The sequence below is a fragment of the Emys orbicularis genome, chromosome 14, assembly GCF_028017835.1.
Source record: "Emys orbicularis isolate rEmyOrb1 chromosome 14, rEmyOrb1.hap1, whole genome shotgun sequence".
Classification (NCBI taxonomy): Eukaryota; Metazoa; Chordata; order Testudines; family Emydidae; genus Emys; species Emys orbicularis.
The window spans coordinates 26,362,820-26,385,847 of record NC_088696.1 but is presented as its reverse complement, the minus strand read 5'-3'; the positions used below and the strand labels follow the sequence as shown (position 1 = coordinate 26,385,847).

General features: G+C 39.7%; 1 protein-coding gene across 1 annotated transcript in view; it reads left to right on the top strand.

Moving 5' to 3' along the window:
• The first annotated feature begins 1,389 nt into the window (after positions 1-1,389).
• The window catches only part of N4BP1 (NEDD4 binding protein 1), a 34,075-nt gene continuing 12,436 nt past the window's right edge, over positions 1,390-23,028 (top strand). The window contains exons 1-2 of the mRNA XM_065416519.1: positions 1,390-1,695; positions 11,196-12,991. Of these exons, the coding sequence (XP_065272591.1) occupies positions 1,450-1,695; positions 11,196-12,991 (2,042 nt within the window). The 5' untranslated portion in view covers positions 1,390-1,449. The remainder of the gene's footprint in view (positions 1,696-11,195; positions 12,992-23,028) is intronic.

The window sequence follows — 23,028 nt, the reverse complement described above, 5'->3', positions numbered from 1 at the left end:
TGGTTGTGCTGAGTCATCTACAAAATGTACAGCAGACTGCACAGCTAGATCTCAAAACATTTGCTTTTGGATTTGTAATGATGTTCTTCTCTATCTCAGCTGCTTGTAAATTCATATCCATAATAAAACTTCCTACTTTCCATTCGGGATTACCAGAGCTTGCACTAGCTGCATTTAAACAACAGATGGCACCAATCATCTCAAAAAATCAGCCAGAGATGTATTAGGTATAGTCTAGGTTTATTTGTTACAAAAAGTAGCATCATGATGGAAAAACAAAATGCAACTATGCAAGCTAAAGGAAAGGAGAATCCCCTTGGAAATCGTCTGTGTTCAGGAGACTAGAATTTCATATTTAGCACGGTCTGTTTGTGGTAGGAATTACCTCCTTTATCTGTTCAAAGTCTGACAAAAAAGGCGCTCTGGTTTCACACTCTTTTTTATTTTTTTGCCAAGCCACAGGCTGTTGGGTCAGTGAGGCAAGCTTTGGAGCTTACAGAGAGCTCTTCCGAAGAAGCAGCTTCTCTCTCTCTCTCACCAACAGAAGTTGGTCCAATAAAAAAATATTACCTCACCCATCATGTCTCAAAAAATCATGAGAATTGGTTTACAAATCACAAGCAGTTCTCTGTAACAAGGGGCAGGAACTTACTTTTCTCTTAAATGAAAGCTGAGATTCTGAGGTAATAACATGATTCCAGGAACTGAGATTTTGAGGGAAGGGGGAGGAAGAAACCCACCAAATATGGTGAGTCTCAGAATATACGAGGGGAATTGAAGCCACTGGTTACTTTTCCAGAAAAGGCTCCCCCTGCGCTCACAAACAAACAATGCTGCTTAATCGCTCTCCTTCATAAGGCAATTTCCACGCCCCTCTCACCGGCCCGAGCCAGCGTCGAACTATTTGCAGCCCAAGTGCAAGGCAAGGCGGCTGTAGAGAGGTTTGTCATCTGCCCCAGGAAGGATTTTTCCCCAAGTCACTCTGAGCAGATGCTGAAGGGAAGGGCAGGGCAGGGCTGAGCTCCTATTGAAATGAGCAGGGGAATTTTTGAGGACGTTCCTGGTGACGTTTCTGTCTCGCGTTTCGCGTTCCCCTGAAGGGCCGGGGAAGGGCGTTACCCCCAGTAAACATGGCTCATATCGATACAGCGTAGGGCAGGGCACTTGTTTTGCCCTCAGTAAAGATGGCAGCGAGACGTCTTGCCCATAACAAAGATGGTTGCCACGCGTCTTATTCTCGGAGGGGAAGCGGGTGGCCCGTCCTAATAACGTGGATGGCGGTTGTTTGATTGGGCGGAGTCAGGGCACCCCGCGCCGAACTTGTGTCGCAGACGGACGACGTACCTGTCCCGCCGTGATGAGGGCAGCAGGGGTTTCCCCGCTGGTGTTGTTGTCCCTGGGGTCCGGAACTATGGGAGGCAATAGCGCAGGGCTCCCTGGCCGGCTCTGATGGCGGCGGCCGGAGCGGCCGACGGCCCCGTGCCGGTGCTGGACGAGTTCACGGCTCCGGCGGAGAAGAGCCGCTTCCTGGAGAAGAGTCGAGGCCGCATTCAGAGCCTGTTCGGGGTGCGACTCGCCGTGCTGGGGGCGCCGGGAGACTGGTGCCCCTCGGGACAGACCCCTGGCTCGGGCCCGGCCACTGACAGGATCTGGCTGCGGCTCTCCGGGGACAAGGAGACTGTGCGCAGCGCCAAGGTAACAAGGGGCGGGTCGGTTCTCAGGTACATTGGCCCCTTGGATGCTCCCAGCCGGGGGTCCCGCCTCCCGGGAACTCTCCTCACCTGTGTCCCCCCCCCCCCCCCGCCGGCTTCCTCCCTCTTAAACCAACCCCCCCCCCCGGCTCCTGACAGGGCCCCGTGCCGTGCTGGACCCAGGGTGAGAACAAGGCTGGCTCACAGCCACGCTCTGGCTGGCGGGGAGAGGGGCACTGTACAGGAGCACGTTATCAGCGCCTAACAAATAATGATAATGCTTATCTTATGTTGAGTCTCTGCTGGCCACACAGGAAGGGGGGGCACACTTGGCACTTCGCACAGACCAGGGCCGGTTTTGTTTTACACGTGGTTGCTGAGCTTGGTTATTTTTGAAGTGGGCCTGGAAGGAAGGTGGTGGCTGAGTGTAATGTGGGCTGTATGCAGGGAGTGGGAACATGAGGTTCAGATATTGGGGTATATTCCAATAGTTGAGAACCTCTGTCAGTCTTATGGAGGATAAAACTGATTCTTGATCTATGGCCTGATCTACATTTGAAATGTAGGTCAATATAGCTATGTCTCTCAGGGGTGTGAAAAAATCCATGCCCTGAACTCTAGTTATGATGATGTAACCCCTAGTATAGATTGCAGCTAGGCTGAATGCTTCTGTCCACCTGGTTACCATTGCTCAGGCAGGTAGTGATCCTAAAGCCACAAAAAATCCCTTCATCACTGTAAGCTGGATCTAAACTATGGGTAAGGCCCTCCATTTTCAGTTTTTATTAAGTTTCCTGGGAATTTAAAAAATGGGTGTAATTCAGTACAAAAAATTAAGTTTTCTGGGTGAAATATTCGGGGATAGGAAGATAGAAAAAAGCAACAGAGTAAGAGTATTAAAAGTAAAAGGAGTTTAATGCTGTCACTCAATTAACTGTACATTAACAGTACATACACATATGTGCAGGTGTGTGTTGCCTTACTTTAACAGACAGCCTCATGTTGTATCTAGACTAATTTATTAACATAAACACATCTACCCAATGCAATGAATTGGATTTTCTTAACATAATCAGTATTTTCATGTACTTATGTTGTCCAAAATTCAGATGAAAATCAGTAAATAATAATAATAATTTAGTAATAGCTTTTGTAAAACCTGGGAATTTTTCAGTAGAAACTAAAAATGAGGTTAACTATGGAGTTATGCTGGCATATAGCTATGGCGCCATAGCTATGCTACTATAGTCCCAATAGTATAGACGTGGCCTTAGTGTATGTTTGTATTGGTGTAACATAAACCGCTATGGATCAGCCCTACTCTACCTCAGATAGCTTTAGATTGAGTATTTGTGTGTGAAGGGAGGAGGCGGAAGAGAGAGAAATAAAATACGTCCGTCCAAGTCAGACACTGACTTGTCCTAACAAGTTGGTGTTCAGATTGCCAGTGTATTATTTTTTGTGCCATTGTTTATAAGCATGAGAAATAAGGAACCAAACATTATAAGGTTCTGTCAACACTAAAGTGTAGCCCTGCTGTCACACAATTGTGAAAAATGGCTGTGTCCTAAGCATTTTATATCAGTTTCTTCTAGACTGTGCAGGCAGGAAAAACAAAACAAGAACCATATTCTAATCATGTTAAGAAATGTTTTAGTCAGCATGGTTTTTACCAGGCACGCATCTTGATTTCTCCTTGAGAGCTATCTTACAGTCAGGCAGCAACCATAATAATTTGGTTTCTTCTTGAGGGCTGTGTGGATGGTAAAAAATATGTTGACTAAAACATATTTTCTTAATGTGATTAGAATAGTTCTTGTTTTGTTTTTCCTGCCTGCACAGTCTAGAAAAATCTGTTATGAAGTGGTTGTGCCCCAGCCATGTTACACAGTTGTTTTAAACATGTCTATTTTCATCGCATTTTTGTAGCCTAAGGCTCTGTTTATCATTGCATTGAATGGTTTTAACACGGTTCTTCCTCGAAGAATGCTAACAGTTTGACATTGCTAATACCTCTTCAGCATCAGAGCAGACAGAGCCTACATGATTTCATCAGCTTAGTTCTTGGAATAGGTGGCATTTTATCCAATTAAAAAGCAAAAAAAAAAATGAGTTATACTAAGCCAGGAAAAGGCTAGCTAGTCTTTCCTGTTCTTACATTCTCTGATATTTTGGAGTGTTGGGTATGACACTAACTGATGTGAAACAATCTCCTAAGAGTGGTTTTGTAATCAAATTTCTTTGGCTAACTTTTTGGGGGTCCAACTACAATGTTGCAATTGGCATTACTCCAATAGTTAATGACATGTGGCAACTGTAGCCCATTTGAGGCATGTGGGGAGAATGGCAGATTGAGCATCATAATTTGTTTAGGAACCAGTCTGCAAAAAGTAATTCCTGTTGTGTCTCTCCTCCTTGTATTAGTAGAGATTCTTAGCACCTATTCCTAGGTCTAATTCAATAATAATTTTATCTTTACATTTTAGTTCTTAAAGTTTGATTCTTTAGCTGTGGAACTGCAGAATAATTTATTTCAATTAAATCTATGAATGATTTCTAGATTGAAAAAGCCACCAACTGTCAGAAGCTTAAAGTTTTTACTATTATTTATATAACAGAAACCCTAACAGGGTCAGCATCTCATTGTCCCATGTGCTGTACAAACACACACAAAGAAGTTTCCCCTCTCCAAAGAGCTTCCATTACAACTGAATAAGTATTTCTTTTCCTAACAGCAAGGTCTGTGGAAAGTAGCAGAAAACTTTAAAATGTGTTTTTAGAAAAATTGAGTTTTCTTTGAACATTGTGGATGAGCTAGTCATTCTGTAAACACTGCTTTCAAGAAAAAGATAATTTGTTGTGCTTGTAAATGTGCTAGTCATAGCACTAGAAATTGAACAGCTCTAGTTATTTACAGAATAAGTAAAACACATGCAGGGGAAAAGCCAATGGTCCTACTAATGTGCCTTCACTTGAGCATGATAATTATCCCCTACTTTATACCTCTAAAGCAGTGAAACTCAGACCTCTGTGGTTCAGGAACCAAATTAGCCATCAACATTACCCAAAAGAGTTGCAGTAGTGTGAATTCTTCCTTTAATTTACTATAGTACTATATATTCATATTTAAACAGTATGAAGGGGAAATATTTAGTTTATATTATTCTCACAGCAAAATGATTGACCATGTATTATTATTTTATCAACTACAATTGGTTAATAACATAGTAAAAGCATCCTGATTGGTTAATAACTTAGGTTAATAATTAAATCACACAGTGTTTTAATATGTGCTGCAAAGAGCCATTTGTGACTCTCAAACCTCAGTCTGAGTATCACTGCTCCAAATAAATCCTGGGCTTCTCTATGGAGACTACCAAAAAAAGTGCCAGTTGTGGCTGTAGATGTTATTTGGGGGTCCCCTTTTAATTCTTACTTTAACGGAGGCAACAAATTGTCAACATTTTAACCACAAAGTTGCCTAGACCTGCTCTAGGCAGGGTTAGATGACACAATGGTTAAAACTCTGTCATTTGGTGGACACTGGTAGTACTGTAGTATTTTCTTGGAAAAACTTGAGACATGTTGAGACACAGCCACAGAGGCGATGGTATTGATTTTCGATTATTATTAGCTGTAACTATTGAAAATTAATTTGTACCTCCTAGTTCATGGAGTCCATGAAAAGAATCTGCCATTTATATTTAAAAGAGAGAGTGCTCTAGTTTGTTTTGGAAGAATTTGACCAGCTCTTTATAGGTGGAAGTGTCCAGTGTTAAGAACTGTATTCATGACTAATGGATATGTTGCTGAGATTTATAGGTATAGCAACAGAAATACTTTTGGTTAAGGGAAGCTGAGCTGCAATGGAAACCCATTAAGTGTTTTGCTCAATTCTGAGTAACAGATATTACAAAACATGATAGAGGAAGGACTCTTTTCAACCCAAATGTTGAATTTACCCATTGATCATGAATCTTATGAGTAGACTATACATAGATACAGTGCACACAAAGTGAGTATGCATAGAGTAATGCTGGGTTTTAGCTCTGATACACTGCCTGACTACTAGGTAATGTATGTGTGAATTTGTCTGCTCATTTTAGGTTCATGGTAAAACGAATCAGGGAATAAAATGTTAAGAGTTCCACTATGATAGCCTTCTGCAACAACTTGAAAAGTTACTTCTGCATTGGATAGAGCCAAAATGTAGAATAAAACAGTGGGTTTACAATTTCAAGTGCTTAATAATCACAGATGGCTAGTATAATAAGAAATGACTGACATTTTGCATAATATTTACAGTATCTGTTAAATAACTAACCTGAAAATTATTTATTTGATCAGATGACTTAAAAATTTGAAATGGATAATAGAACCTAGCCCAGGTAGGTGACAACAAAAATTACTGTTCGATGGCCCGTGGGGAATCAGTTAGTGGTTATAATCGACACAGATGTTGGCAGTCTCAGTGAGAAGCTAAGCATCTGAATGAGCCTTGTAGATCCCCCCAGGTCAAGATTTGAAAGGATATTGGCTGGGCAGTGTGTGTAACTATACATTGCCATTGCCTTATAAAAACAAAACTTCAGACTCCAGATCTGTCAATCACAAGCAGTAAAGTCACTTCAGAAAGCATTTTCACTACTATATATGACTTTTAAGAAACTTTCCAGATACTGAATGTCTCTCTTTCACTACCATTTTATTGCTATTTTTATGGGTGTGTGTGTGTGTGTGTGTCTGTCAGAAAAACTACTTGCCTCCTTCAGCTTATGTTACAGCAGCAGTTTGTACTACTGTGTAGTCTTGCAACATCCAGTCCTTAAAACTGTGTTGATGAGAATCAAAGATGGCACAAAGCAGTTACTGTCCATTACATAATATTTATTTTCAGTTCCATTCAAAAGACCGTTTTTTCCAAAGTGGAGATAGAGAACAAAATTGGTTGGATGTTTGCTCTTTTTATTTGTTTTTTGTTTTGTTGTAAGAGTGTTGCAAACCAATAAATCACAAGTGGCCTTTAAAATCACGAATGCTGATGCTGCTGCAGACTGCATTGCCAGTATATTTTGTTCCAGTTACATGATCTAGCTTTGAAGCTGGAGGTCATTGATTTGAATCTTGGTGGAATACCATTAATCATGTTAATGTGTAGAGTTAATACATGATGTTTTGGAGCCTGTAGGTATGCTGACTTCAGTAGTTTAGAAACTGGCTTCATGGCATGATAGAAAGTTAACTGTAGAAACAGGAGGCTTTCCTTGGTGGCTTTTACATGTTTAGAACAAGGTTGTCTAAATTCTTGTCTGCGATATTGCCTGCGATCCACATACATGCTCGACTTTCCAAGTTATGCAAGAATTTTCAAATAAATGCAGCAGATAAGGAGGAAGAGATGCCAAAAATCATTTATCTCCAGCAATAGATGCAACTGTGGTGTTTACTACGACTATCTGGATACTAAACTAATTTTGTATATGAGCACTTCCACTTTTATTTTGAAAGCTGCAATAAGCTGAAAATGAAAATTAGACCTGCTTTTCTGAAGATGCCAATGGACATTTCACCTCCTATGGCTCTCTACTAAGCACTATTTTACAGGTTATCATCCATAACCACAGCTCTAATTATGGATGTTTAAGAAAATGGCTTGAACACCAAGTCTCTAAAAACTGATTCCCACACTGAGCTATGAAACTTTTCTTAGTGGTCTTCAATATTAGATATTTTGAAAAATCAGGCAATTGCACTTTGGGAGGTTAAAAGAGGTGGTCTGTGGAAAATGGAAGGGTAAGACTTTTCTTATTAAATGGTCTCGAACCACTGCTGTGAAATAAGATAAATGTCTATCTTTAGTACTAATTATTAGCATAAAATATAGTTCAAGACTAGGTAGGGAGCCACAAAGGCCAAGATCAGTATAGTAGAGGCCTGGGTTGTGTACTGGCTGAAAAAAGGAAAGATAATTATGTACTAGAAAGAAACAAATGCATGTCTGTTACATAGAAATTATATTTAAACACCTCCGTGGAAGATAGAGAATTAATTAGACATGTCACCACTTTGATTCATACCCTATTGTCTGAAGAGAAAAGAAAAGAGAAACCCCAAAATTTACTGTATTGCTTCATTCTTTAAAACCGACATTGCAAAACACCCAGCTACATTGGCAAGGTTAATGCAAGGTACTCTTTATAGCTAAATAAATAAATAAAAGATAGTTTTGTCAGTCCATTGTGAGACTTGCTTTATTGCCATTGTAAGCTTTAAAACTAACTTTAATGGATGTCATTTGCAGTGGTGTTGTAGCCATGTTGGTCCCAGGATATTAAAGACAGAAGGTGGATGAGGTAATATCTTTTATTGGACCAACTTCTGTTGGTGAAAGAGACAAGCTTTTGAGAGAGCTCTGCATAGCTCTTCTCTCCCCCATTGCCTCTTTAATGGATGTCATTCATTTTTCTGAAACAGAATTATATCCAAAAAAACCTGTGAAAAGACCATTAAAGTTTTGTGTTCAGCACTCTGTGCTTCGATCCCTCTGCCCTGTCCCCTCTTGCCCATTCTACCACCCTATGCCTGACTTTTGCCCTGTCCTTCCCCTGTCCCCATCTCCCTCCCTCAGCTTCTGCCTGTATCCCCTTATCTTAACTGTTTCCCTTTTCCTCTCCCATGGTCTTCATCCTGATACCTGCTCCTGTCTCTTTTTCCTCCATCGCTCCATCCCACCCCCATTCTTTGTATTCAAGTCAAGCTGCTCTCCTCCTTCACCTTGCTGTCTGAGTGAGAGCATTGAGAGATGTTCTTGTTGCTCTTGGTTCCATTGCCTGCCACAGCAATGGCCCCTGGCAGAGGGGAGGAGTATTTACAGGGAAAATCCTGCTCTGCCCCTGCAGCCCTGGAATGGAGTATTCAGTTGCTGTGTAGGACTAGCACAAATCTTTTCAGGTCTGTATATAGGAACTGAAGATGAAGCCTGCTCAGTGCACATGGACTTCAGAGAACTTAGCTGTCAGTTCTAACAAGTTTCTACTGAGCATGTACAAACCGGGTTTTGGTTTGTTTGTTTGTTTTTTGTGTTTTGAAGTTTATAGCTTGGCCAGATTTGGGTGAATTTTCATGAAAATTACATCCCTGATATCAGAACAATCATCTCTCCAAATTTCAAGTCCCTACTCCAAAACATGGAGGCACTAGATCATCTCAGTGAAATAATTACAGGATTTTTTTTTTTAAATAGCCAAAACATAATTTTCCCTAACCTCATTCTCAGAGATGGCTGAACCATGTTAACTGAAACTTTCCACACACAAAAATTTCATCTAGAGACAGACAGCCGGCATGGAAAACTTCAGCCCAAACGATTAGTTTGGCAAAGTTATAAGCAACTGAAAACAACGCTTTGGAAAGTGTTTGCCTGTCTATAGGTGTTACTAGCTGTGCCACTTATATTGTGATGACAACAGAAATGTGTCTATAAAGGAACAAACATACTTGGAATAACTTTTCTTGTTTTCCTTGTTTAGATATAGAAATGATTGGATTGTGGAGTTCTGTCATTACTCTTCCATTTCCTACCAGAATCTGTCCTTTTAGAATCTTATTCTTTAAAACTGAATTATAAAAAGTGTGGATGATTTTTTGTGTGTGCGCGGCTTTCTTTAAGTATAACTACCTGTTCTAAATATGTGACTGACTAATGGAGTTGCAGTTTAAAATAATGTAATGAATATTTTATTCAGGTAGTGGAAGAATCTATAATTGTTGGCATCTGGATACCATGGGGAGGGGGGCGTGTTTGGTTGGTTTCTTAACGGAAATAACTACCTATATTAGGATTGGTACTGAAACTAGCTTTATGTTTAAAATGTTTTTGTAGCTTGATGTATGCATTCTGAAGTTTAAATACTGATCTTGAGTGAATAATTAAACAGTGCTAGCATAAAATATAACTGTAAAAAATTGATATTACTAATTATACTTATTGCAATATTTTTAAATCATTTGTTAATTTTCTTCATTTTTGGTGTTGGAATACTGTAATCTTTTTTAAACAGAGATAAATTTGTGGGCTAAACCTCACCCCTCCGGTAAAAACATGCATCATTTCAGCATCAATTTTCTGCAGAATATCTTTGTAGCTGACACTGGGACATATTAGTTATATCAGACCACCTTGCAGGACTGTATGTCACAGATTAACTTGATTTATTATTCATAACTATAGGGAAATTGCCATAAGAATAACCCTTGAAAATAGTCTTGTGCAAGCCGTTTTTTTGTTCCAGCATGTTATTTATGAACCAGAATTACCTTATGACATTGTTGAGTCAACTTCAGAAGAGCATGTCTCTTCTCTGACTAATATTAGTAAAATGCATCCTTACATTCTTTTTTTTTAAGAGAATCAATCAACAACCATGTCAACTTCAGCTATAAAAAACATAAGAAATAAATGTTTGTTTCAAATGAGTTAGCTGATAGCATAGCCAAGCATAATAAATCAAAACTGTTTCTATTCTTACAAATCTGATTTTTTTTAAAAAAAATCAGACTGTGTATACATTCAGCAATCTGTATCCCAAAAGAAAATAAGACCTAATTACATATTGTATGAATATTGGGAATAACTATTTTAACTTGGCATAGATTTCAGGGTTTTGAGGCAGGTCTAGAAACCTTGATAGCCACACTTTCTATGCATGTAAATGCTTCTATGCAAAGCTTATCACTTTGACAAACCTTAACCAGTGATCCCCAAACTTTTAAGGGTTGTGCACCTCCTTACCCCTGTCCATGCCCCCCCCCCCCCCGCCGCCGGGGCTGGGAACGGGCTAGAGCTCCGGGGGGTCAGACAGGGTAAGGGGGCCAAGGCCGCAGCTGGGGGTGGGTCTGGGTCCAGGAGTGGGGCTGAGGATGGAGCCGCGGCCAGGGGCCAAGGCTGGGGGTGGGAGCAGAGCTGTAGCCAGGCTGCGATGGGAGTCTGCAGCCGGGCCTGCAGCCAGGTGTAGCTCCGCTCCCACCCCTAGCCTCGGCCCTGGGCCGGGAATGGAGCCAAGGCTGGGGATAGGGCCGGGAGCTGGGGCCACAGCTGCGTATGGGGCCGGAGCAGAGCTGGGGGCTTCGTGGCGCTCCCTCCCAGCCCCCACCCTCGCGCCCCACCCCATCTGGGCTGGCCTGGGCCCCTCTGTGTCTTCCCCCCCCCCCCCGAAACGTTCCACTTGGGGGCACACGCCACAGTTTGAGAACCTCTGCCTTAGACTGTAGTCTCCTGGGAAACCCATAACACACATTTGAAATGCAATGTTTACACTTACCTTGGATATCTTCCTCTAGTTAATAACGTCATACATCATAATAAACTGGCTTTACTGTCTATTATAGTGGCTTATCATTGGCCTAAACAAAAAATATTGAAATTGTATAGACACTTTTGATTTGTAAAAAGTTGTTCATTATGCTCTCTCTCTCTCTCTCTCCCACCCCCGTCCCCCTTTATAGGAGTATATTAAGGGACTCTGTGAACCTGAACTAGAAGAAAAGGAATGTTATCCAAAGGATATGCACTGCATTTTTGTTGGAGCACAGAGCCTGTTTCTTAACTGTCTTATTCAGGATACCTGTGCTGATATAACAGTGCAGGAAATAGGATTACTTAGTATTAAGGGTTGTGCAGAGGCTGTTGTGATGGCTAGAAGTCATATTCAGCAGTTTGTGATGCTCTTTGAAAACAATGAAGGCTTATTAAGTGACAAGGAATCGAACATAAAAAAGCAATTTAAACAATTTGTGGAAGCACATGCAGATAAATATACAATGGACTTGTTGATCTTGCCTAGCTCGCTTAAAAGAGAACTTCTGAATCTTACACAAAGTGATTGCTGTGAAGCAGATGGCAATATTATAGATCTTACTACAGATTCTGAAAGTACACCAGAGTTTTCACAAAACAAAACCCCAAAACTAACTGTAATGAGTGGAGATGGAAGAACAATTGGAGAGGAAGCAAGAAAAAAAGCTGGAACCCCTGTAACAGAGCTTACAAAACAAATGGACACGGTGTTTTCCAATGCACCAGGAAAGTGTTTTGTTCCTATTAATGGTGTGACTCCACTTGAGGCATCTGTTTCCAAAGAGAGACAGTCATGTAAAAGGAGGTGTTCTGATGCTGAGGAAAGGCTTCCTAAGAAACAGTTTTCATTAGAAAGTGATCAGGAGGGCAGGCCTACACCATGCAGTAAAGATCCAGATAGGGATGCAGTTATTGATCTGATTTCTGATAGCTGCAATGAGTCGGATGATCCACGCTTCTCTATTACAGACTGTGATGACATTAGTGAGGAAATGGAATACAAGATTCTTGTAAACTTTTTCAAGACCATGGGATATTCCCAAAAAATTGTAGAGAAAGTTATTAGTGAACTGGGACAATCAATGGAACCATTAATGCTCCTGGAAGCAATAGAAAAGGAAAGTACAAAGTTTCAGAAGGAAAAGGAACAGTCACCGCAGATATCTAGAACTGTAAGTGTGCATTCAGGTGGTAATGCAGATCTTTCACAGACTCTGAAAGATAGAGGTTCTATCAGTAAAAATCAACTTAAACCCAGTCATACTTTAAAGGAGACAAAAAATGTAAAACAAAAAAGAGCGAATTCACCACGTGCACAGCTCCGGGCAGAAGACAAAATGCATGTGACAGACTATAAAAATAAATCTGCTTTTCCTTCCACTAAAAATTCAACAGAGCATTGTAAACAAGTACATTTGAATTCTTCTGATCAGAGTCCCAATTCCAGGACAAATGATATAGAAACTGATGGTCTCATACCGTCTTTTAACACTGCACAAGAATTAAAGAAATATGGAGTACTAAAAGATGTTGACTTTGTAGCAAGAGGGAGCTCAGACCGAGAGCATGCATCAGTTCAGACTGAAACTGTAGTTCAGCAAAAATCTTCAGGGCCCTCGAATACGCAGAATAATCAACCTGTTCATGTGCAGAGACCAGGACATTGCAATCCTTCCCAGTTTAGACTCCTCCACCAACCCTCTTTTGATATCCCAAAACCCATTGAACGTCCTCTTCCAACTTCTGTGTTTCCATCCCAACTGCATGCTCCAAATCTAGAGAGGAAGACAATGGGACCGTACAGTCATCATACAGATGCCTCAGTTACTGGGGTTCAGAGGTTTATGGATTCTCTGAAAAAGCCGTATAATCTGGAGTTGAAAAATGAACCTGGGAGAGCATATTTAAAACACATCATTATAGATGGAAGCAACGTTGCAATTTCGTAAGTATTGCTAGTTTGCGCTACTTCTCTTTATTAAGTGTCAATGAATTTCAAAGTGAAACTGGGAGGAGCGAGCACAGCCTGGGTATAAAAGCTTTTCTTGTCAAAAATTCTTGTTAACTGGCCTCCATGTGACCAGCTATTTATTTACTACTCCAACAGAGTTCTCCAGCAATCTTGTAGTAATGGGCTAATTTGGTAAGGTGTATAGTGCTGAATTCTGTCCATTGCAAGCTAGATGAGCAACATGAACCTCATTTAATTGCCTATTTAAACTGTAGAAAAAAATCAGTTTAATACCTGTATTCTCCAGTTTCTGTTATAAACATGTATGGTGTTACTGTTTAATGGTTGCCATGTTCCACTTAAGTGCTTTAGAAATTCTTCTAGATACATACCTCAGAGATGATGCTCAAATACTGTGCTGATGTGCGTGGTATAAGAATAGCAGTCCCATTTCTGTCATGTGTGAAGCAATTCCCAGAGAAGAGTGTGTATGTTTATCTTATGCTAAATAGAGCTACTATCTATTTATTAAAGCTTAAAGTTTTTAGTATTTGATAAAACAGGTGTGAGTCTAACTATAATTTTTAATATTTGTAAATCAATTGAAAAATTAAGTAGTACATACTAATAGTTGTCCTAATTCTAAGTTTATATATTTTAAATGTTATTCTGTGGTACCCTTAAAGATTTGACTTCCACATCTTGGCAAGAGCTGAGGAGAGTCCTGAAAACATAAAACAGGTGTCCCGTGATTTAATTTCTTCAATTTCATATTTGTGCACAAAAACATTAATAGACATGATTGTAAATGATCAAATGCACACTTCATATTTTTACATAAGAATGTATATATTTTTATTAATACAATATGGAATTCTTTTTAACATTGGTTTGTAATATAGAAAACTAAAATCAGATAGGGCCAGGGAGAGAGAAGAGATCATTTCTAAGATAATTCAGTTTTCATTTTGCATTTATTAAATCTACAGGGTTTTTTATTAAGCAACTGTCAAACACAGTCTGATATGTGCACTTTTTTAATCAACTGCTTTAAACTATCAGTATGCAATCTCAATGAAACGCATCCCCACTTAAATTCAGAAAGAGAACTCAGCAGTGAGCCCTAACCTAATATTATAGCTTAATAAAATTGTATGATTGAAACTTACAAATAGAGTAACCTGACATTTAGTGTTCTCGCAGACAACTAATGAGCATCATCTTAACAGGTGAAAACAAAAATAATTACAGTAAGAATGTAATGTTTGAGCAGTGAGAATATTTTATAAATTATCAATGAAGTTAAGGGTAAGCATCACATTAAAATCTAATTATTTAAAAATTTGAGTAAAAAGGGGTTGGCTTTTTACATTTGCCTGAAGTTGTCTTGCCAATTTTTGCTTTTTTTATAGTCACATTTTCCTGTCTCTAAAAATATTTATAGTGCATTAGTACTCCCTTGCAATCAAGGATCAGGGCCCCACTGTGCTGGACACTGTGCAGACATGCAATAAAAGTAGTCTCTGCCCCCCAAAAGGTCGACAAACTAAGGGAGGGGGTTGTGTATTTTGTTTGACGCCTACTGGATGCTGTGTGAAAGACTAACAAACAGAGGAAACAGTGCAAAGGACAGTATACAAAGTAAACTTACTGAAAATAGACTTTTACCTTTCAGTTATACTAATTTTAGGTGTTCGCAATTTTTACCTATACTTGTTAAGAGTGAGACTGAGGGCTGGTCTACACTAAAGCTGTAAGTCAACCTAAGTTACGTCTACGTCAGTTATGTAACTTACATAACTGAAGTAGCGCAAGTTACATAACTGACGTAGACGTAACTTAGGTCGACTTACATTAGTGCCTATGCCACAATGTGTTGATGGGAGATGCTCTCCCACTAACTTACCTTCCGCCTCTCAGGGAGGTGGAGTACAGACATTGACAGGAGAGCGTTGTTCCATCGACTTAGCTTGTCTTCACCAGACTCACTAAATCGACACTACTGCATCGATTGCAGCAGTGCTGATTTAGCTGTAAGTATAGACGAGTCCTGAGAAGGGACTTCTAAATTGCCCTCTCCTTTAGTTGATCTCATGCACCTCAAACTATGGAGTTTGCAAGCAAATGAGTAGTAGAGTGATTACTTGCTTGAGAATTCTTCACAAAAATGGAATGTGAAAGTGTGATAATCTAGGAACATTTCATTTCTTTTTTGGGGAAGTGCTGTTTTCCAGGAATAGACTAATTGAGCTTCCTGTTGCTCCACTGACTAATGCTAAGATAAGAAGTAACCCTGTCGTGCTTTGAGTTCCTCTGCAATGAGAACAAAGAAACTGTCGTCTATGAAAATAAGTGTCATCTGAAAACTCACCAGCAAAAAGTAAAAATTGATTACTTACAGCAAAAATAAAATCAAACCCAAACAAACCCTCTATGGATTAATTTACTCCCGATTGGCTAGGAAGGGAGTAAGCTAGACTTCATGTCCTCCTTTAAAACAGACCCTTTATTTTAAATATATTGCTTTAAAAGCAGGAAATACTAACTGAAGTGATATGAAGGACCTAATTATAGACATAAAACTTCAAGTGATGATTGAGGTCAGTGTTTTAATGGGACACTTCAGAGAGTAGGCCAGAGTGCTGCCTGTAAGGGTAATTCAAGAAAGTACCCTATGCTGCAGGAAATGCTCTCAACTGGATTAGATATACAGCAGGTCTTATTCATGTGTAGCCATTAGATCCAAGATGCCGTTAAATAGAATTATTTTAAATCTGTGTCCTAAACAAATGAACTTTAGTTTAATATTTCTCAGAATATGTAAATTTTCCCTGCAATATCAATTTACAGCATTCTTTATTTCCTGCCCTAAACATTTAGTGTTTCTTTGTGCTGTTAAAAAGCTGGAATATAGTTTCCCATCAATATCTGTAAATATGTATGTATTTGTATATACATACATGCATATGTGAATTATTATTTTCAAAAAAGTCTGCAAACTTTTGGCTAGATGAGGATAGAAAAATGGACTCTTAACTACTACACCTTGTACATCTAGAAGCAGCCATGGATTTAGCCACCCAACCCACAACTCACAGTTCACTAAATTGTGAATCTTGTTAACAAACAGAGGACAAATTTCCTTAGTTGTTAGGGAGAACATAACTTCCACAAATTCCTCCAGCTCCTTACCCAACCTGACATCCCCACTCTCCGAGCCCCAGTTTCATTTTGACACTAGAAGAGCCTGATAGATATCAACATCTGGATCCAGTGAAAAGGATGAAGGACTTGAAAAGAGGCTTGCTCAGTCATAGAAAATGTGAGTGCAGAGGATGTCATGAATGCTTGTATACAACAGAATAATATTTAGCACAAAACTATCTTTGTTTTACCAAAGTACTTATGACTTAATATATATTCTATGGAACTCTTAACTGTGGATTATTTTGTAGTGCATCGTGCTTCTGGTTTTGAAATCTCCTCTCATTTACTTTTATAATGGCTTATAAAAAGTCAAAATTTATTGTAGTGTATATCATTTCAAGTTTAGATATTTGAGGTTATGCAGATTGTGACCTTATTTTCTGCTATTCAGATGCAGATCATGGTGGTTTCTGAAGTCTCTTCTACTGTTAAGCTGCACAATTAGTCCTAGGTATCCCCACTTCCAATCATATCTTCAGAGTGTACTTACCTACTGTAAAGGTAGCTTTTCCTTTATTTTGCTGGGAATAGGAGATTTGAACTTTATTTCATTCCTTCAAGATACCTTTCTTGCATTGGATATTTTAGTGACAGCTTGGCCTGGATCCTTCACATCCCTTTTGAGCTGGACGTTTTTGTTTTGTTGCATGCGAATAAACATTCAGGTGCTAAAGTTCCATTACTCAGGAAGAAATTTATGCCATAGCTGTTAGAGCCACGAAAGAAATTCAAAATTGAAGAAAAAAAATTCTACATCTCTAGATGTTGAGTTGAAATTTCATGATGTTAAATCAGTTAGGGCTTTCAGCAGAAATTTGATCTCAACAGGTGCTGGTCTCATCAGATGTTCCCTGGACTCCTACAGATCATCCTTAAAGCCTGATAGCTTCTCAGAAGAGAGATTAAAAGAATGCAATTTGTCTTAAAACAGCAGCACCTGTTAGTACTGTAGTTAAGGGTATGTGTCAGATTTCTAACAAAGTATGTTACTTTAGGAGTTCATATTGTAGCTCTTAACTGTATTTCAATTTAGACTGAAATCTAGAATACAAAACATTAATAGTGACTAATTCTTTAGCCCTCAGTAGAATTAAAATAGGTTACTAACATAAATATCATGGACTGATTTGTTTGGTGTCTGAGAGATGTTTGTGGGGTGCAATGTTTTCTAGTTAGAACATCCTATTAATCTATTGTCAATATTTTTAAAATAGTTTAAAAAATGGTCTAACTAGTGATCGGTGGTTTGAGAATTGGCCTGCTAAACCCAGGGTTGTGAGTTCAATCCTTGAGGGGGGCCTTTTAGGGAACTGGGGTAAAAATCTGTCTGGGGATTGGTCCTGCTTTGAGCAAGGGGCTGGACTAGATGACCTCCTGAGGTCCCTTCCAACCCTGATATTCTATGATTCTATGATAAAGAACAGTAAAGTATAGCTACATTCCCAAAAGTGTAGATTCTTTCAAGGTTGCTCAGATATCACAGTACTAAGTGCATTACAAAAACTCTCTGATCTTTTCCTTCACCCTTGTATTCCATCTACTTTATGACCGATTTCTGTTTTTCTTTTTCCCCTACTGCTAGCCTGATGACTTCTGTTTCAGGCCACTTATATTTGCTGATAGTTGAGTAGACCTGGGAGTGTTTCTAGAACTGGCTGCTATCCTCATATCTCATCTCTTGGAACCTTACCCATGGCCAGAGATTCAGTGCTTTCTGGCATATCTCTACAGGTTTTCTTAAGGTTTCTTATTGTACCTTATCTCAAAAGGTATTTGTAGCCTCCAGCACCGTAATGTCTGAGCACCTACTTCACTGACGGGCTTTAAATTCACAGGTGCCAAATATTCATGCTGAAAGTAGTTGCACACTCTTGCAGTCAGAGAACAAATCTTACTTTCACTGGCCAAATACAACTAATGCATTTTAAAGAGCAAAGATCTAATAATGCTCTCGTGGACCTCTTTGTAATCAGTCCAGAAAGATTTTTTTTCTAGAAGGGGGGGAAGGAGTCAGAAAAGCAAGTTTTGAGTAAATGAATATATCTGAGGAAATTGGCCTCTTTTTGTTTGTGGCATATCATGAATGGTCAATGAAGTGAGTTAACCATTTGTTCCAAGATAAATAATTTACCCAGTCTATTGTTAGATAATGTAGGAAGCTTTCAAATACAGTGTGTTACCTTCCTTAAAGTATGATGGTTATTAACTAAAGGAGATAATTTGGTAGCTATTATTCTAACTTCAGTTTAAGGACCCATAGGTATATCCTCTGAAGAATTAATTTGGATACCAGTCTTGAAAATGCCAGCATTATAAGGGTTAACTGAAGTACTTGATTAACACTTCCTGTCACTTGACTGTTGCAGTCCTGGTAGCTCTTACGGGGAAATTCTTTATGACCCACAACTGTATGACATTACTTGAATAAAAGTACAGTGTTTTCATTACTGTAAATAGCTTTACAAATGAACTATTTCCTCATTGTTCAGATTTTGTTCTTTAGAAAATAGTCATGCAAACTGCAAGTCACCATTATGAGTCATAATTTATCTTAACCTTTTTAGACCGATTTCCCAAACTTATATTAATGGAAAAGAAATGCAAATTGCTGGGGTTATGTAGAAAGTAACAAATCCACCACATCCTCTTTAATATTTACGTTTTACAAAAGGAGCATTTTTCTGGAGAAAGAGAATGGGGTTTTATGTAATAGTATGAGCTCAAAATTCTGTCAGAAGATATAATGTGCATTGTTCTTCCTAGCACTCATGAAGGTATTGGATGCTTCAAAAAATAAATGTCTGGATGTATCATGCTCGGTGTAAAAACTCTGAAATGACCACTCAATTAACAGATAGTGAATTAAAAAGAAAATACCTTAAAGCATTCTTAAGCCATTGCCTAAAGTTTCACTTCCATACAGGCTTGGTTTTGTTACATTGTTAGCTCAAGGTATAACTTGAGTTTTGCCTCTAACCCAATTCCCATCCACACAAACAGCTCTCTAGCTTGAGCTGAGTGGTCCTTTAAGCTCAAGCTCAAGCTGGCTGGTCGAGGGAGCGGTACAGGTTGAAGCCTGTGTGCTTTCTGATACTCAAGTTTAGGCTATGTCTACACTAGAGAGCTTACAATGGCGCAGCTGCGCCGTTGTAAGATCTCTCATCTAGCCGCTCTATGCCGATGGGAGAGAGCTCTCCCGTCGACATAGCTATTGCCGCTCGTTGGGGGTGGTTTAATTATGTCGGCAGGAGAAGCTCTTCCACTGACATAGTGCTGTGCACACTGCCACTTATGCCAGCAAAACTGTCACTCGGGTGTATTTTTTTCACCCCCCCTGAGTGACCGAAGTTTTGCCGACATTAGTAGTGTAGACATGGCCTTAGTAATGTTGTGGGGATGCAGCAGCTGGAGTTACAACTTATCAGCTATTAATCAGATCACTCTATGCTGCTTATCTGATCGCTCTGGGCAGTTTTTGTTTTGAGTGTTTCGCAGTATGGTTGCTCTCACTAGAGCTAGACTAGCTCAAGTAGAGTAACAAGATAACTTGCAGTGAAGACAAACCCCTACAGAATGTCTACACTGTATCTGGGAGCAAGCCTCCCAACCATGGTGGACAGACTTGTGGTGGGGCTTGTGCTAAAAATAGCTATGTAGACATTCTGGCTCAGGCTCTCAAGCCTAAATCAAAGCAACACAGCTATTTTTAGCTATTTTTAGCACCCACTAGTCTGAGCCTCACCACTGCAAGTCTGTGGATCCAGGGTGGGAAGCTTGCTCCCAGATGCAGTGTAGACTAGCAGTTCTCAAACTTTGGATTGGGATCCCATTGTAATGGGGTTGCCAGGGCTGGCATTAGACTTGCTGGCGCCCAGGGCCAAAGCTCACACCCCACTGCCAGGGGCCAAAGCTCAAGGGCTTCAGCCCTGGGTGACAGGCTTGGGTTTTGGCTTTGGCCCCCCTGCCCAGGGTGATGGGGCTCGGGCGGGCTCAGGCTTCCGTCTCCCCTGCTGGGGTCATGTAGTCATTTTTGTTGTCAGAAGGGGGTCACAGTGCAGTGAAGTTTGAGAACCCCTGTAGACATACCCTGAAGTGCTTTCCCTAAACCTATTCATAATGACACCTGCCTCCTTGTTCAGTCAGCTGAAAACTTTGATTACAAAACATGAGGGTGAGGAAAGTTAGCTTGAAGTAACAGAACCATCAAGAAGTTTAAATGCTTTACTGAGTAATCACCTGATCTTTTGTCAAGGTTGTGCCCTTGATTTGTTTATTGCAGCCTTGTTGTGTATAGGAAAGGCATGAGGTTTTTTGGTTTTGTTTAAATCCACAGCTTTCTATGTACTTTAAAGTGGGGGTTTTGAAACTGTCATCTGCACCTCCACCAAATCATGCCTCCTCTGTGTCATTTTGACTTCTACCCTGAGATGCACCCACACCCCTCTCACACATGCAACACACCTCTTTGGGAGGGAAAATCTCTGTCCATGTTTGTTAAACTGAAACCGAGTGGGCATCAGGCTCTAACACACCTTTTGCCTTTTGTACCCCTCCTGGGAGATTGAAGAACTTTATTCTTTTAGGTTCTGTCTATATAGGGAACAAGAGGTGTGTGTGTCTGTCATGTTAATGTGTAAAATCCTGGTTTAGGCAAGTTGTAGTTTTAACACTTGTTACTTAGTTCAGGTGAACCCTAGGGGAGTGTTACTTCAGTCAGCTTAGAGTTTACCTTAACCAGCTAATTTGTGTTTAAAAATATACCTTTTTTTCCTTAATGAAGAGAAGGCCTTTCAGGTGGACTGTGGGAAACATCCATGCAACATTAAAACAATATTTATTAAAATAAGAGAGAAAAATAAGAGCGGCATAAAAAATAACATCTCATCTGGATTCTTTGGAAAAGCCCAGCCAAGCTGGCTTCTCTTTTCTTAGTTATAGAAAAGAAAAAACCTTACATGTTCTAGAAAGCAAATGCTGTCTCTGACATTATCCTGCTGCTGCTATGTTATGCTGCTTATTATCTTCTCCTTGCTATGGCCCCACACCAGTTGTAAATACACAAGTTGGGGAACGCTGCATTCCATAGGACATGAGCAACTGAGAATAAGATGAGTCTTTAACAACAATTACTTGCTGTCTTTTAAAGGCCTACCTAGCTCAAATATCACAGTTCAGCTTGTTTAGCAGTGCCCCTTTTACCAAGGCTTCGTTATTTCATTATTATTAATGTTTATTACAGTAGTGCCTAAGGCCCAACTAAGAGTGGGGGGGAGGAGAGAGCATTGTGCTAGGCATTATACAAATCCACTACTCAACTGTCCCTGCCTCGAAGAACATAGTCTCAACAGCCAAGACAGATGCAAGGTGGGAAAGGGGGTAGAACACAAGCAGTTTAAATTCTTTCAGTTTTCTCTTGCCATGAATTATAAATTGATAACCTTAGACCCCCTGACCCAATCCTACCTTCTTTATACATAATAAAGCAGCAAAAATGCCCCTCCCCTCTTTTTGCCCATGCAGATCACCTTTAAGGAAGACGCACTCTCTTTATCACTGCACATTTTGCCTGCCTGCCAGCTCCATGAGTCTTGAGGGTCAAGAGCTGCTGCTCTAAGGCTTCTGCCTGGACAGTTTGATTGCATGAGAGAGATTGTAAGTCTGTTGTTCAAATGCAGGTGGCAAAATCATTCATTTGTGTCACTTTAAAAAAAAGCCTTGCAACAAGAGAGACGGCAGGAGAGGCATAACTTACAGTTTTAGGAGCCACTGCCAGTTCTGCTGCTTTCTGTGTCCTCCAAATTCTACACTCTTCTAAATAAAAATTACCCTTTTACAAAAATACAGTCATAATGTGAACTAAAGTGTTCTTTGATAGCAAAGTTTTCTGCAAAACAAGAATCAGTAGCAAAGATCTGAATGTCAAAAGCCAACTAAGACTATTCAGGTGCTAAATTATCAAGCATAGGTATTTGTTTCTTTAAAAAAAAGGTTGCATGGTAGGGTGTAGAAGGTAAGGGTTTTCTGTGAGAGCTAACTCTTTATGACAACTGCATTACTTTATTTAAATGTTGATGTTTGTTGTGTGAAGCACACACAGTACTATTTCTATCAGGAAAAAGTGCTGCACAATCATGTGTTACATAAATGGGGCCATTTCAGTTCAAATATAATTAGTGGTCTGTCTATCCTTCCCCTTCCCCTCCAGCCCCACTCAGAGAATCTGATCTCAGATTGAAGTAGGTGGCATCTAAAATATAAAGCATGGAAGAAATTTAGAAAAAGAGGATTTAAAAAAAAAAAAAGGGATTACTGGGGATTAAAGTGTGGTACAGACATTTAAATTAGGATGTCTGCTAGCAGATCGTATTTTAGAAGTTGGTTATTTAGTTGATCTAAAGTCTCTAAACTAGCTGTTCAAGGAATAAGTGTAGACTTCAAAACATTTAGGGTATGTCCATGCTGCAGCCGGGAGGTGTGATTACAGTACACACAGGCATACCCGAGGTAGCTTTGATCTAGCTAGCTTGCTAAAAATAGCAATGAAGCCATGGAGGTGTGCAGTGTTGCCATCTCCACATAGCAGGAAGGCCCCAGACAAACCCTGAAAAGTCACTACATATAGCTGTTTAAGCTCAAAAGGAGTAAAAAATAAATAAATAAATATATATATATATATATAAAACACACACACACACACACGAGTATAGTCACAAAATAATTCACAAGCAGCTCAATAGTGTTGTTAAAATCTATTCCATGCTGTTCTTACTACATTCTGTTGCACACCAGAAGCAACTAAAACAGTACACTATCATCAGGAGGGC